The 16,441-nt window shown below is 39.6% G+C and overlaps 1 protein-coding gene across 5 annotated transcripts in view; it reads left to right on the top strand.

Annotated features, from left to right (window-relative positions):
- The window catches only part of Fer (FER tyrosine kinase), a 287,416-nt gene that overhangs the window by 212,606 nt on the left and 58,369 nt on the right, over nucleotides 1-16,441 (top strand). For all 5 annotated transcript variants that reach the window (XM_076914665.1, XM_034521355.2, XM_034521354.2 and 2 more), the window contains one exon: nucleotides 2,293-2,416. In XM_076914665.1, the coding sequence (XP_076770780.1) occupies nucleotides 2,293-2,416 (124 nt within the window). The remainder of the gene's footprint in view (nucleotides 1-2,292; nucleotides 2,417-16,441) is intronic.

Here is a 16,441-nt window from a genome sequence, read left to right as displayed (position 1 = left end):
TTCTAGCATCAAGGTTGCCAAATTGAGCATTTTCTATGTCACTGAGGCTGGCACCTCTTAGTAACCTTTGAAATTATTTGCAGATAAAAAGTAGGATTTCTCTATGAGTCACTGACAGGTCATTAGTGATACTCCCTTGATAACCCTTTTTCTCCAATTACAAATTGATAAGTTGTTACTGTCAACATGATCTAGCTTACATTAAATATAATTAGTTTCTTAGAGCTCCATCAACAACAGAAAAATAGCAAGACCCATGTTTTATGTCATGGAATTGTGGAAATACTTGTGAATGCTGCTGGAAGTGCTAGTGTGTTCTCAGAACAGTTGGTGAGGCTGACCACCTCTCGACCGAGTATTCTCCTTATCCAAAGCATTGAATATGTGTTCTGTAGTTAATCACCAAATTACCCTTCTAATATGATGCTGTTGTACCAAGATAATAGTACCGGTATATCTGTAGAACTGCAGGGTTTTTTATTGCCAACCCTTGGGCTAGGAGACTGGGGACTGGGGAGAGGGGACAAGGGATTCTTCCCTCAGACAGTTTATGATCCAGTTTCTCCAACTGCCATTGTGCTCCGCATAGTGACAGCTAGTGTGGTTGGTTGGTTGGCTGCTCTTTTGTTTGTTTTGCTTCTTTTCTTTTCCCTTCCCTTTGCTTTCCTAAACAGGTTTTCACTGTGTCCCAAGCTGGCCTCAAACATATGATCCTCTCCTCTGTCTCCTCATTGTTAAGACTCACACCTGCTCCTGTGATACTTTTTACATTCCAGATGTTTCATTCTTAGATTTTTTTTTTTTTGATTTATGTGCTTCTTTATTTATTTAAACTTCTTTCTGATACTTCTCTAAAGATAAACAACAATAAAAACCAGTTTCTGCCATATTCCAATCATATTCTGTATTCTCAGTGGGCTGCAGGGACCCATGTGCCAATCTCTGAATGAGTCCCTTGTGCTGATGCATTATTGGGTGGGTTACCCTAAGACTAGCATCATTGGGTGAAGATAAGGCTAATCCCATCCAAAACAGGATGGTGGCACAGTCCATAAAGGGAAATGGCAGTGAATGAGGGTGAGCAGGTGGGACATAACCGGAGCTGCGGCTGCCATGGCTCTGTCTTCTTTCTGAAAATGACTCCAATGAAAAGGTGGTTGTTAGGTGGAGAAGCAGACTAGAGGAGAGGAGGATAACCTCTGCTGTGACTGGTTCCGTTGCTGCAGCAGCCGCGACTTAGGGCCTGCGCATGCGTGGTGCGTACAAAGCTATGGCCAGCGCTCCAAAACAGTGCTGTGAGTACACACTGTAAAGAAAGCTGCACTAATGGTCACGCGTGCGTCTGAAATGCAGTCAGTGCTAAACTGTAATTTCATTTCATTTTAATTGATTTAAGTTTAAAAAGTTTTACTTAGTTGTAAAGAACTTTTAAGAATATTTGGGACAACTTAAGCATATGAATCTATTTTTCAGTTCTAAGTTTTATTAACTCTAAATGTCAGTCAAATATTTAAAATGAAAATGTGCTTAACTTTTAAAATATAATATGTATTTAAAAATATAAATTTGTCTTTCCAAGATTTGAGATATATTGAAATAAGGGAAATATATTGTTTAAATCAACTTAACTTTTTTCTAACTTCATAAAATGAGACTAACTGTAAGTTTTAAATTACTGTTTATATCATAGTATGCCTTGGACTGTGATAGTTAAAAACTTTCTTAAGACATCATTGGAGGGTGGAGAGATGACTCAGCTGTTAGAGGCTAGGCTCACAGCCAGAAAGATACCAGGGGCTCTGGCAGATATGCAGACATGTGTAGTAGCTGAACAACAAAACTGTGTGAGACCCATAGCTTGTCAGAGTACAGCCTCCTGTGCCTGTACATACACCCGATGGTGTAGTTTAGTTTTAGTTTTTAGTAGGTCACCGAATCTAGATATTAATATCATTTGGCTTTTTAAGTTTTATCTTATTTGTTATTAGAGAAAATATAATTTCTTAGAAAATATCAATAATCTAAATCAGTGCAGATAGGCACAGATGAACGCTTGTCTTTGAATAGACATGTTTGACAGTTCGTGGCGTGAGACAGTTAACCAACTTGATGTGTGCTGACCACTTCCCATGGTGTGTGGTCTCCGTGTCCCTTTTGTCCTCAGTAGGAAAGTCTGACAAAGCACAGTGGAGCCTTCAGTGCTTCTTGTTCTATCTAGCCTCCTAATGAGCTAGAAATATGGTGTGCAGCTCCCTCCACAACTTACCTCCTTTTTCTTGTCCTTTCCTCCAGGAGGGGATTTTCTGTCCTTTCTGAGGAAGAGGAAGGACGAACTAAAGCTGAAGCAGTTGGTGAAGTTTTCCTTGGACGTTGCTGCTGGCATGTTATATCTGGAGAGTAAAAACTGTATTCACAGGTAAGGAGAACCTGTCAGCAGCGTTGCCACTTTGATGAGTACAATCCTAGAAAATGAGTACATTGTCTGGAATGCTACAGTAGAGTCCTTCATAAAGCGTATTTGTCGCTTTTTATATTTTGTGTGAAAGCATTTGTTGGTAGCTTTACAGAAACACTTGATTCGTCTCTTATAGTACCTACTCTGATTAACCTTTTAATTAGAATTTGTTTTATTGTAATCAAGCCAGACATGACCTGCACTGAAGCCACAAAATGGCTTCACATGTTGCCAGCTGTCAGTTTCCAAAATAATAGAAGAACCTAAGACTAGGAGAACAACTCCCTCTTTTCTTTCATTGTGTTCTTTTCTTGTTCTTCTTGCTTGTCTGAGGCAGGGTCTCTATGTAACCTGGCTGTCCTGGACCTCACTACGGAGACCAGGTTAGCTTCAAACTCAGAGACTCAACCTGCTTCTGCCTCCCTAGTGCTGGATTTAAAAGGCAGGCCTCCATGCTCAGCTCTAACAAGAATTCTTAGCGGTGAAGACTGCCAAGGGTAAAAGACTTAGAATGGTCAAAGGGAATTTTAGAAAACCTTCTCTGATTTTGCACAGTGACCTAGTCTTCCTGCTTACAGGTTATGGTTTTGCTTTTACTTTTTAAGATTTTTTTAATTTTATTGTATGTGTATGATAAGGGCATCCAGTCTCGGGCTGAGTTTTAAATGGTCATGAGCAGCTGTGTGTGTGAATAGTCTGAGAGCAGGAAGAGCTCTTGACCCCTGAACCACCTCTCTAGCCCCTAGATTTTGCTTTTAGTTGTTTGAAGCTGAGAGCTACCTTTAAGATGGAATGCAGTGCACCTGAGACCTGTTGAAGAATTTGTGCCACATCTCAGATGTGGTTAATTAAGTAGGCATGAGGAAAATTACACAAAGAGCTGGTGCAGATTTTATCTGCTGGATCAGAACCTCATCATGCTGCATACGCTGGAGGAGGGTCACTGTCACGCCCCAGTGTCGCAGCCCTTGCCTGCTGGTTTCATTACTGCACTTTGCTGTTGACTGAAGTTTCTCATCACATAGCCTTGACTTGAAACTGCACTCAGAGTATTGATTCTGCATTCTGACAAGGCAGCAAAATGCAGACTTACAGCAAAACAGTCAACTGCTCTACACAGATTTAGAAGAGTGTTCAGTAATGGCTCTTCCTTTTTAAAAACATCAGTGTGGACATTGTCTTCCAGAAATGAAAATGACTACGGCTAAGCCCTACCACTGTGCCTCTAAAGATGTGCCAAATCGCCTGTAGAGAATTTTAAGCCATAACAAACAAACAAGCTAAAGTAAACCAGATTAAAAGGATAAAAACATAAGACATCTTGTTCCTATATTTTTAAATTTTTTTCTGAGATTTTAAGTTATTTATGTATCAAACATTTCATCAGATTATAGTATCTCCTCTTAGTTTGTTCTATTATAGGCCATCTATGGCTATAAGGCTTATGTAATATACATCATTAAAATTACTTTAATATTTTGTAAGTTATCTCTAGTATGTTGTGTATACTTCCCCACCCCCATACTGGGGACTGGACGTAGGCCTGCCATGTGGTGCAGGGGCTCTACACTGAGTTCAATCCCAAACCCTCAGTCAGGCCGTAGTACTGATCTTTAATTTTGAGTGTGCTGCTTTTGGGGGAACCATTGCTTTAATTTCACATTATTTGCAGTGATGACATCTTGCAAGAGGTTGACTTTTTAATCATTAGAATTAAAATGATTTTAGATTACAGATGGCAATGATGTTTAATTTTTGTTCCTCTGTCTAAATCATTACAATTTTTCTTTTTCCTTTTTCATATTTTTGCATGCTTTTGAAAACCATTCTTTGCTTGACTTGTCATAGCAGTTATATGTATTTACTAGTTGGCAAGATTTTGCTGTTGAGCCTTTTGAACAATGTCACTGAGAACAAGTGTATTAAATAGGCCTTGGAGTTAATTGCAACCTTCAGTGATTGGTTTTGGCTTTCTGTAGTATGCAATAAGAAACCCAGGATCTCTAACAAGATTCAGTAATTGATTAGTCATGACTGATAATCATTAGCATAACAGCCCCAATTTGGTCATTCTTGGCATTCAATAAACTTCTGTCTTTCATATACTTCTAATGTTTAATCTCTGACATGATTTTACTCGCCTAATATTATAGCAGTGTATTACTTTTCTGTGATCACATCCATTGAGTTCTTCTAATGCATGTCTTATTTCCCTTGCTAATCATGAAAATGAGATGATTTCATATCTACAGCAGATATTGTTCTTTTTTAAACTGAGATGAATTTCTCTTTCTTCTCATTTTACTTGAGCAATCTGTGGCATTGTATTGAGAGAATAAACCACTCTTCACCTTGCATTTTTAATAGTCATGAATTGAATGGTAGAGCCTTGTTCACAGTGCCAGTCTAGGGAGCTGTTTTTCTGGGAGAAGCCGTAATCGGAGTAGAGTCAGCTTGCTGTATAGTTAAAAACAGTCAGCACACATTATCAAAGAAATACTCAAGATATGTGTTCTGAAATCAGGGGAGGTTTTTTTGTAATAATTTCTGATGGGGATATTATAAAAATTAATTTAAATAATAGAAACCATGATGAAATTGTATTATTATTTTTCAGATAATGAGTAAATCACCGAGTCTCATTTTTCTCTTCCATCCCAAATGGAGTTTCCTGTCTCTCCTTTCCAACAAGTCCCTCCCTGCCTCCCCTCCAGTTTTTACTGTACATACATATAGAAACATAATGGCTAATTACAGGAAACAAAGATATTTATTTTTCTTACTGAGAATTTTGCTATTCTTAGCACTTAAAGATCAAATTAGTCCATCTTTGTGTTGTATTACATTAGAATGCTTGATTTTTAAAAATTGTTATTTGAGTTGCTGATTTGAATAGAAGTTTAAATTCACTAAGTAGTCTTTTGCTTGGAAATGGGATAGAACTTCCAGTAATTTTTGAAGTTTTTCTAAGCATACTAATGCCATTTTGTGTTTATTTGAAGCAATATTCTCATCATTGGCAAAAATCAAAACATTGATGAACTCTGAAATATACTAAAAATATTCTGTGTCCTGTAGTATCAGACATTCAGCCAATATTCAATTCTTAATAAATATAATTAAACTTAATTTTTAAAAAATAAAAATATACAAAAATATTTATCTCATTAGTGTATAAATTTGATTTAATTTTTAAAAATCATAAGTATTTAAAATAAACTTTTTATAAACTATCAGCTAATACTTGATATGCGTATATAATATACATGCATGCTATAGTAATTACATATTAATATGTAATATATTTATCACCAGAGATTTAAAAATACCCTAGGGCTGTGGAAACAGTTTGAGAGACCCAGTCTCCTTGGACCTACATGTTGGTGTCTTGTATGGACAGACTGCATTTGGACAGTCTCCCCACTACTCCAATGTCTTAAGTATGCTCCTCTGTCTTCTTTATCTTTTAGTACAACTTGAATATCCAAGGCAGGACACCAGACATATTCTGGGTATTGTGGACTTTGTAAAATGTACATTAAGCGTGGTGAGACCTGTGTCTAAGCTCAGGATGTGTTGACATTTCAGAATGCACTTAAATGTGTTAGCAGAGGTAACTTCATGCAGTCTTTTGATCATGCCTTGCTTTGATGGCAACCTGACACATGAGTGTGTGTAGAGGAAACAGCTATTGACTATTTACTAAGTACTAGCTGCTCAATAAGGGTGCGAGTGAAGGCTTCCTGAGGGTGCTAGTGAAGGCTTCCTGAGGGTGCGAGTGAAGGCTTCCTAGGGTGCTAGTGAAGGCTTCCTAGGGTGCTAGTGAAGGCTTCCTAGGGTGCTAGTGAAGGCTTCCTGAGGGTGCTAGTGAAGGCTTCCTGAGGGTGCTAGTGAAGATGTCCTGAGGGTGCGAGTGAAGGCTTCCTGAGGGTGCTAGTGAAGATGTCCTGAGTGTGCTAGTGAAGGCTTCCTAGGGTGCTAGTGAAGGCTTCCTGAGGGTGCTGGTGAAGACATCCTGCCGGTGCAAGTGAAGACTTCCGAGGACAGTTCTTTTACTTGTGCTCTTTGTTGACTGGGGAAAACAGAAAACAAGCCAACTGCTGTCTGGCTCTTAAAGGTTAATGAATGGGTTCTGAGTAAATCCCAGCTCTGCTTCTGTCCTAGGTCACACAGAGGCTCTGTAGGAGACTTCCTACCTTCCACAGTAAAAGCATCCATTCAGAGACGTGAGGCCCAATAGTACACTGTAGGATGGTCCGACTCACATCTGCCAGTGGTTTCTTTTCATAAACAAGAGCAAAGAGCATGCCAGAGCAGAGCCTGTGCTGTAGATTTTAGAAACGCGCTCAGAGAGAGGGTCATGGTGCTTTATACTGCAGCTCTCTGTAAGGGGAATGGCAATTCTCCTCATTTTATTCTCTATTATTTAAAGACCTTCTGCTTTGGCTGTTAACTGAAAGCACAGGATAAACACAGATGTGTGATAAAGATAAATATATGTGTATGACTATCTTACTCCAACATTTCATTGTCATTTTGAATTAATTATATTATATTATTAGTTTTAGCTTTTAAAACAAGTTTATCACAGTGCAGAGAGAACTTGATAATTTAAATGTATCAAAAGTATATGGTCCTTCTTTAGTTTAGACCATTTTTCCTAGTACAATATGGTATTTGTGTCTTATGAAATATGTCATGTGAACACCATTCTAAAAAGTTCCTGCTACTTTACTCGCTGTCAGAGCTGTGACTTACATTATTTTAACTAAGAAATTTTAGTCACGTTCTCCTTAAAGTCACATGTGTAATATGTTTTTCTGTATGAAAGGTGTTTTTTCATATATGAATGTGTGTGTGTGTGTGTGTGTGTGTGTGTGTGTGTGTGTGTATGTATGTGTGTGTGTGTGTGTGTGTGTGTGTGTGAATGCATTTTTTCCAGGAATGAAAGTTATGCCTCCTTCATTTACTACAGTCAGTGAGGACGTTGTCCTGGGTTAGTGTACTAAATGACTGGAGCGTCTAGCTACCTTCAGAGAAAACAGCGGGGGTATTTAGATAAAGAGTACAAAGAGATAGACTGTTACTTATACTTACTGATAGGAATGTTCTATAGACGAGGAGTCTGAGGCAGGCCAGTGAACAGTCTGCAAGGCCTGGAGAGGAAGGAAGGAGTGAGAACAGACGTTCCGGTGCTGCCTGTCTGTGCTAACAGAATGATAGAGAAATTTAGTGATGCATCTGGCTCTTCATTGTTTCTGACTTGCGTTTAGTCAGTATGTTAAGTACATTGGACTTAGGGTGTCAAATAGGTGTTCTTATGCATCAAAAATACTACAGGAGCTAGGGTTGCTATTTTTATCTTGAGGTCTGTTAGGTACCACCAGAGAGCAGAAACGGCTTAAACACTTGAAAATTAGGTGTAAAGAAGCAGAATACTTTCTATAACTCAACCACAGAAAGTACAGCTAGACTTAGAAGTACTTGAGACTGACAACTGAGAATCAACAGTGGACCAAGGTAGCTTCACTCAGCTTCTTGTGGCTGTTGTTGTTTTCTTGTTGCTTCTGTTTGCTCTAAAGACCTTGTTCCTGTTCTCCATAGGCAAAGGGCTCTGAAATGATATTTGAGTCAAGATGCCCTTGTAGGATTAGCATACCTACAGGGGACTGTATGTGCTCAGATTACAAATTCTTGCCTATCTTCCTGTTGTCATCAATAGTGTATAGTGGCAGGAACTGTCTGCAGAGTCACACTTACATAAAGGTGGCAAAGTCAACCTCTGGCTGTGAAGACACTATTTTCAGGGGATGGGACCCAGGCTAAGCTCCCCAAATGGTTGCCACAGCCTGAGCCGTACTCTCACTAAAGGCTCCTCATTTCCTGCCTCTTGGTTTATTTGATTGGTACCATTTATCTCTATAGGACAAAGTGAGCCACAGAAGAGTAATTTGGGGGTTAGAGAGATGGCTCAGTGGTTCAGAGTGTTGGCTGCGCAGCCATCCCAGCACCCCATAACAAACCAGGCATCTTTAAAAGCCTGTAATGTCAACTCCTAGGCTCCAGTTTCAGTGCCTTCCCTTTCTGGCCTTGGTGTACAAAGAGTATGTACACCAGCACTCACGTATGCACAAACACACAAACACATGCACAAATAATAAATAAATAAAATCTTAGGCAGTTAATTTTTAAAAAATGTAATTTGATCAGTTCCAAAGTCAGAGTCAAGGAAGAATCGAGATTACAGAAGTTAAAGTCTGTGAAACAAGGAAACACTTAAATTATGTATTTAGAGATACTTGCTAGTTTCTTCCTTTATGAGTCAATCAGTCATATGGCTTTTCATAAAATCATGTGGGTTATGAAATAAAAGCATTTAATAAAGCTGGCTGAGAACAGATCTTGTAGAGACATGGGTGCTTTTCGGTCCTTACCTTCCTGTTCTTTATCCTTCGTGGTGGAAGTAACAGTGAAGCGCCCGCCAGCATGGTTGGCTTAGAGTGGGTGCTTGTGCTCTACTACTGAGGGACAGATATTTTTGTAATTATAGAAAACTTGTGCTTTCTTGTATTTTAAAACCGACCTTTTAATACTAAACTTTTGTACAGTTTCATCTGTATAATTTTGGGGACAGAGTTTGTTCAACATTTCTGTGAACACTTTAAATGAGCACTTTTCATACAGCAGAATAGGAGTGGCCTTTGACACATAATGGATGAACTGGTCAATACAAGTTCCAAAGTACTGATACCAGATAACTGATTTCACTCATAAATGTTAACCTTTATTTGTATTTTTTATTTCTTTATAATGTGTGGATAAAGAAAGAATTAATCTTATCTAGTGGGTACCTGTATATCTATACATACACATACATACATATATACATACACAGTCCAAAGGAATACCTGGCTATTTTTGTTCACATCTTGAGACACATATTGGTTTGTCTAGGATAGAAATGTTTTCCCTTTTTTCTATAATAGCAGAACAAACATAAAACAAATTACTTAGGAAACAGAAAAGTGTACTTCTTACTGCCACTGGCTTTTCCAGTCATCTGTTAAGAGAATTCCTAATGCCTGCCTTGTAGTCAATGATTGTGAGGTTTAATCATAGTAAGAGGCACAAAAGCCTTTTCAAAAGCTAATTGATTATAACATTCAGCTGCTATCCAGGTGTTGAGGACAAAGGAGTTGGATACCAAGATATCTTACAAGATAGAAAATGTAAGTATTCTGGTCAAGAGATTGACTAACAATGTTCTAGTTAAAAAAATAAAATTGGATGGCATGTGCAGCATAAATGTAGATGATAATTATACATGACTGTGGTCTCCTGCTGTATCCACTCCACACGTCACGTGCCAGAGCTTGTTGGCTACATGCTTTCACTTTTAACGTTTCCACGTCTCCATTTGCAGGGCTTTAATTTGTAAAAGGAACGGACTATGATGTTAAGAAAAGCTTTTCCTTGTTAAATCCCTGTCTCAGAGGTAAACTGAAGTTCTCTGATGAACCACTCAGGTGCTGCTGAGGGAGGGTCTGTAGTGAGACAAGGTGATCGGTCAGTCACTGTGTTGTTCTGCAATGATGCAGAAAAGGTTACAGCCACGTTCCTGATCCAACGCATCAGATATGTCACTCCTAGCTGGGAGGTGGTGGCGCACGCCTTTAATCCCAGCACTTGGGAGGCAGAGGCAGGTGGATTTCTGAGTTCGAGGTCAGCCTGGTCTACGGATATGTCACTCCTGCAGCAGCAGGAAGCATCTCACGCTTTCATAGACCGAGCCTCATTTGATTCCCTGCCTTTCCCAATGTCTCTGCCAGTGTAAGAAAACTTGGTCATGATCTAGAACCTCCTAGATTTGGTGAGAGATGAGAATAGGCCTCCAGACCTTGGTCATACAGGATGCAGTACTCACCTTCCACAGTAAAACAGCTGCAGAGTGAGCATGAGAAGGAGCTAGTTCAGCCTCTGCTAGAATGTGTACTGCTTTCCTCTGTTCATCTTGATTAGTCCTTAAGTTCCTCTGCTGTGTGATTAGTGTGTAAGAACATCAGGAGACCTTTAGCCAGGAGGAATGGAAATGCAAAAGGTATGAATTACAAACTACAGATATATCCTTTTTCTCATTTTCTAACAGGAAAAAGCCAGTGAATAAGAGCCTCTGGATAGTTGAGGAAATGTTTAGAGTCTATAACGAAAGGGTCTGAGAACCACTTCCAAATGGTGTTAAAGGAAATTCTCTTTTCATTTCTGGGTTCAAAACAGGTGTTTCCAAGAATGTGATCAAAACTCGTGTTTGGACTGCTTTTTAAGGTGGCTTTACATATCTACACGGGGAAAGTCTTGAGAGGCTGAGCCACATTGTATTCATGTTGAATATCACTCTTGTTGCCAAGTACAGCGCCTAGCATACAGTACAACCAAGTAACCCATGCATAAGACAGTTAAATCTGGGTGAAGTATGAAGGAGCCTTAATTTTTGTAACACAAATTATTCTTGATCTTGATATTTCTGCTTTACGATATATGTTAAAAATAATACTAAATCTCCCTGATTTGCTCCAGAGAACATACTCAAAGTATGATCTCCTGTTAAAGCAATGGATGCTTTAATATGCAAGAGGCAAACCATTGGGAGTAAATTAAACAAGATATCAAAATTTAAATATATATATATATACATACATACATATATATATATACATACACACACACGTACATACATATACATACACATATACATATTCATATGGTCAGAGTTGTAAGAGTGGCCCTTGTAGTGTCTTTGTGATGGTAACATTTTCAGAATGAAGTCTTCAGTGATGCCTCTACACAGTGATCTGTATATAGCATAAGCGTCTATGCATAGTCATGAGTGCTGGGCTCCACTTATTGCCTCTCACCTCACTCTCTAATACAGAGAAGTATAAAAGTATCTTTATTCACCTGAGATAATTGACATTCCGAGACTTATTGCCTTAATCTGCTAACCTAGGCCTAGTCTCAGAACCTTCTAGCATACATACCGTCTATTCCAGGCCTAGAATTATTCAGCCTCTGAGAGTTCCTATGAGTAAGCTCACCCTTTCTATGTCTTTATGAACTCTGACTGGCTGGTCATCTCAGCTGTTCTGACTCAGACTCCTCTCCACATTCACTTGGCTTCTCACACCTTCTCCTGAATTGTTCTGCTTGGCCTCATAGTAGCTCTGGCAATTTGTTCTAATCTTCTGGCTCATTCTCATTCTCTGGCTTATTCTGTCTCATCTGCGCCTGTTCTCTTTCCACAACCTGTCCTGTACAACTTACCCAGTAAAACTGTCCCTTCTCTCCCCACTGCCCCACTTCTCTCTCTCTTTCTCTATGGTACCTCTTAAGTGGCCTCTTTTTCTTGTCTCTTCTCATATTCTATTCTCTCTGATTCATCACTTTGCCACTCAGTTAGACATTACTTTGAAACATGGGCGCTTCCTTCTACAAACTAACTTTACCTTCATTGTTTGAGATTAAAAGGTGTGTACTAAAGGTGTGTCTGTATTCCAGACAGAGAGATTGAAGGTGAGTGCTAAGGGCTGAGTTTCCATAACTAGAAATAACAGGTTTTTATTTTTCAGTAAATAACACAATCTCAGGCTTCATAGTATGATCAAATATCCTGCACCACAGAGACTTGCTATGCAGTGGACCATTATAAACCTTGTCTTTTGTAACTCAATGTGAGTGGAAGCTGTTTGGTAGATTAGAGAGGTGGCTCAGCAGCTAAGAACACTTGCTGCTCTTGCAGAGGACCATGGTTCAGTTCTCAGCACCCACGTGGCAGCTCACAATCATCTGTACATCCATTTCCAGGATATCTGACAACCTCTTCTCAACTCCCTAGGTCCCAGACACATACATGATGCATGTACTCTCATGCAGGCAAAGCCTCGTACACATAAGAATAAATCTTAATAAAAATATTGAGAAGCCATCGAACAAAGAGAAGTCTAACTAAGATTGATAGGAACTTTTTTCTGTGTTTCCCACTATGATCCTTTACTGGTTTCCATTTATTCTGTTTGAATCATTATAACAGTGCAATTATGTCAGTATGTAAAAGTAAGCTTTATTAAAGTGATAACATTTAATAAACACATTTTAAATAGTTAAAATATTTTATGTTATTTAAATAGCATTTATTTTATTTTAGTGTTAATAAAATATTGCATAACTTTTATCTTATTAAATAAAAATTAAAAATAATTATATATTTTAAAATTAAAAAATACATTATTTAATAAATAATTAAATGATACTGTTTTCTTATTTTTCATGTGGGAATATCAAGACTGCATGGCTTCTGAAGACATACTTAGTAGTGACACTGGATCTTAGTTAGAAACCTTTGAGGATGGGAGGTGGTCATCTGAATCCCTACTTGAGAACTTTATCTTCAGGGACAAAGTTAGATATTCTAGCTCAGTAGTGCACAGGTCTTCATCTCTACTTTGCCAGTGTGGGCAGGGGAACGACTGGAAGGAACGCGAGGACAGAAGCAGGCTGAGCTCTCATAAGCTGTTACCCATCAAAGAAACGACGTGTGTCGGATTTGGCCATTTTTTTTTTTGTGACCCATGCTTTCCAATACTGAAACACTTCTGAGGACTGGTTTTGAACGAGAACTGCAGGCGTTTATCGGAAGTTTATGTCCCTCCTCAGTCTGAGTTTTCTTTGAGACCTTGCTCAAGCCCTACTCAATCCAACACGACCATTTTTCTTGGCTTCTGTATTAGTCAGCTTTCCTCAACCGTCACAAGACATGGCATAGTGTACTTGTACAGAAGAAAGTAATCGTAGCTCACGGTTTGAGGGCTAGCCCATGACTGATGGATACTTAGGCCTTGGCAGGGTGCAGGTCAGGTACGTGTCTGGGATGAAGCTGCTCACCTCTTGCTGCTCCATAGTGAGAAGAGGGGAAGTGATGAGATCATAAGTCTCTGTTAAGGACACACCCTGGTGCTCTGAAACCTCCATAGGCCCTACCTCTTAAAGGTCCAATTCATTCTCAGTGACGCCCCCTGAGAACCAAACCTCTGTTTAAACACATGGGCCTTTGGGAGACAGGCCAGATGTTAAACCTCCATTGTCAAATGAATATTGTGTTCATCCAACTACATGGTTAGATTTGGATCAGTGGCCTCCTTCATCCCTCCTGCCCACCCTCCTCTCTCTTTGTTAACTTCTCTAAATCTTAATAGATAAACCAGGAAAAACTATTTCAAATATAAATTTCAAATAAATTTAACTGTTAAGTACAATTATCAAAGATATGATGAAGGAACTTATTTTAATTTCTGAGTTCTAACAGCATATCTGTTAGAGATTATTAATGCTAATTAAGGTTTTGCTTTTTTCTAACACATTGTGAAAATCTCTGAAAATATGGGTCAGGGAGGAAAAGAGATAGAAAATTGAAGGTTGTTTGGTGGAATTGGCTCAGTTTTGATGGGTTGTCCATGGTGAGAGAGTATGACATCCAGGTTCTGAGGTCCAAATTGAACTGAGAGGAGTATTTGTCAGTGGAAAAGGATTTGTCTGGGCATAGCGGTAAGTGGCATATGATTAACAGATCACATAGTAAATATTCCTAAAGCCAGTGAGCCTTTTGAAATGTGTACAAGGAAGATTTGGGTTTTATCTTTTGGTTATTTCATTTAAAAATAGTCAGATTAAATTTGAGGGCATTTCTCTTTTAAATTTTTAAATGTTAACTCTCATCTGTGTGTATTTGTGTGCTTGTATGATGTATATGGTACATATACATCATATGGTACATGTGTGACCCAGCGTGTCTGGAGACCATAAACAGCTTTCTTACTGTGGGATCCAGGGATTTAACTCAGACTGTGAGTGTTGGTAGCAAGTTCTTGTGGGAGAGTTGTCAGGTTCTAACAACTTGTGTCTGATACTTTAATTATTAAAGTTTTAGTCACTTTCCCTTTATTAATTAAAAAATTTTAAATTAACACTTTATTGTGAAGTCTTTCATGCTATTATTTCTAGTAAAAAAACAAAATTCCTTCAAGAGGCTTTTCACACAAAGGAAGATAGGACACATATCTAGAGAACCAGAGTTTCCATGGAGCATGATAAGAAGCCACAGCAATTAGGTGCAGTGACTTAGGTCAGGGAAACATGACCTAGGTGGTTGGATAAGTGCCCCATCTGCCCTGGCCTGCAGCCGTCCCAGTGCCTTCCCCTGATGCCTCAGTCTCCCCAAAGCGATCCTCTGGGGAGCTTTTCACATTTACAAGTGCCTAACTTACACCAGGGAGATGGGAAAGTTGAAATGCTTTTTACCAGTTCACTTTGCTAATAGATGCCAGTAAGCAGCACAACACTGAGTCAGCTTAGAGCCACAGCAGAGAGGTTTGACCTGCAGCCGTGGTGGAAGGCCTGCCTGCTCCTGCTGCTCCATACACATTTCAGTTTTCCCTTTAAGAAAAATACTGTAAGATGCTCAAATCAAAATCGTGGTGTCCATGAGTCACGTTGTTTCTGTCTGTGTGAGCATATGTGACAGCTTGTCCTCTGCCATGTTCAGAAGTGTGTAGGACTCCTAGTTCTAAGATGCACCTGGTGAAGGAAGCCCCCTCAGTTTGGTTGTCTGTTTAAATGCTGCTCCCCCATCTTACTCTGAGAACAGTTATGTCTCCTCTGCTCTGGGAGGGCCATGATAGTGGGCTCCCAGCCTCCGTGATCATTGTCACCAACATGTCACTGCCTCTGTGAGCTCCTGCACTTTCTTTGTCACTCTTTTTAAGTAAAGACAGATGCATAGCTTGAATGAATTTTTAAGGATAATGTCATTTTCTATTTCATGTGTGTGAAAAACTATTCATTGGGTCACATACGAAAGCAGAGTGACTAACAGTTAAACGCTGTGTGACTGCGCTATCTTTTCAAAGGTCAAAGAACAGAAGAGAGTGGAATTTGAAGGTTTATGATAAGAGGTTTTGCTACTTTCTCTCACAAATACAGAGCTCTTAGAAGGGACCTACTGTGAGACCATTGTCCCAGTGTTCAGATTTCCATTTCATCTTAACCAGTGGGATCTCTATCTTTATTTGAAGGACTGAGTATTATGTATCCTTCCCAGCTCGTGGTAGCTCCATCATGGAGAGAAATGGAGGGGAGAGCTGAATTCATATTTCCTTTGCTGCTTGTTTAACTAAAGATTTTTACCTGTCATTGGACATTGCAGTGTAGGTGGCCCCTGCCACCCAATGTTTGCAAAGGTAGCAAGAAACATTTAGAACTGAAACAGGGCCCTGGAGATATGGCCATTGAGCAGCTAAGCGTGAGTATTGTTCTTACTAAGGCCTTGTTCTCAGTTCCCAGCACCCACCATGTCAGGCAGCTCAGCACTGCCTGTGGCTCCAGCTTCAGGGCATCTTAAGGGTCACACTGACATGCACAGGCACACGCATACTGGAGTTGTCACACTGACATGCACAGACCCACGCACTCTGTAGACATCACACTGACATGCACAGACACACGCACACACTCTGTAGACATCACACTGACATGCATAGATACACTCTGTAGATGTCACACTCAGATGCACTACGAGGTAACCAGTAGTATTTCATGAAGTGGCTGGAGTGGCAGTAATCTGCTGGTTGAGAACAGCCTTGTCACTGACTGGTGAGATGGAAGCCTGTGTGCAAACCCTCAAGGCTCCCTGTGAGGACTGCTCACCCCTCCAGCTATACTCAGAAAAGTATCAGCTCTTCTCCCTGTTATAGAAAGCAGCGGAAGCTGGTCAGGAAATTCAGGAAGGGTCTCACCCAAAGCCACACAGAAAAGCTGGGTATACACTTCTAACTCAGGACTAGAGAGGCAGAGGCAGAGACAGATCAGTCCCTCATGTTAATCAGCGAGTCCAGGGGCCAGTGAGAGACCCTGTGTCAAAAAACAAGGTGGATGGTTCTT

Source organism: Arvicanthis niloticus, chromosome 17 (assembly GCF_011762505.2).
Source record: "Arvicanthis niloticus isolate mArvNil1 chromosome 17, mArvNil1.pat.X, whole genome shotgun sequence".
NCBI lineage: Eukaryota > Metazoa > Chordata > Mammalia > Rodentia > Muridae > Arvicanthis > Arvicanthis niloticus.
The sequence above is the reverse complement of the archived record's forward strand: the minus strand, read 5'-3'. Positions and strand labels throughout refer to the sequence as shown.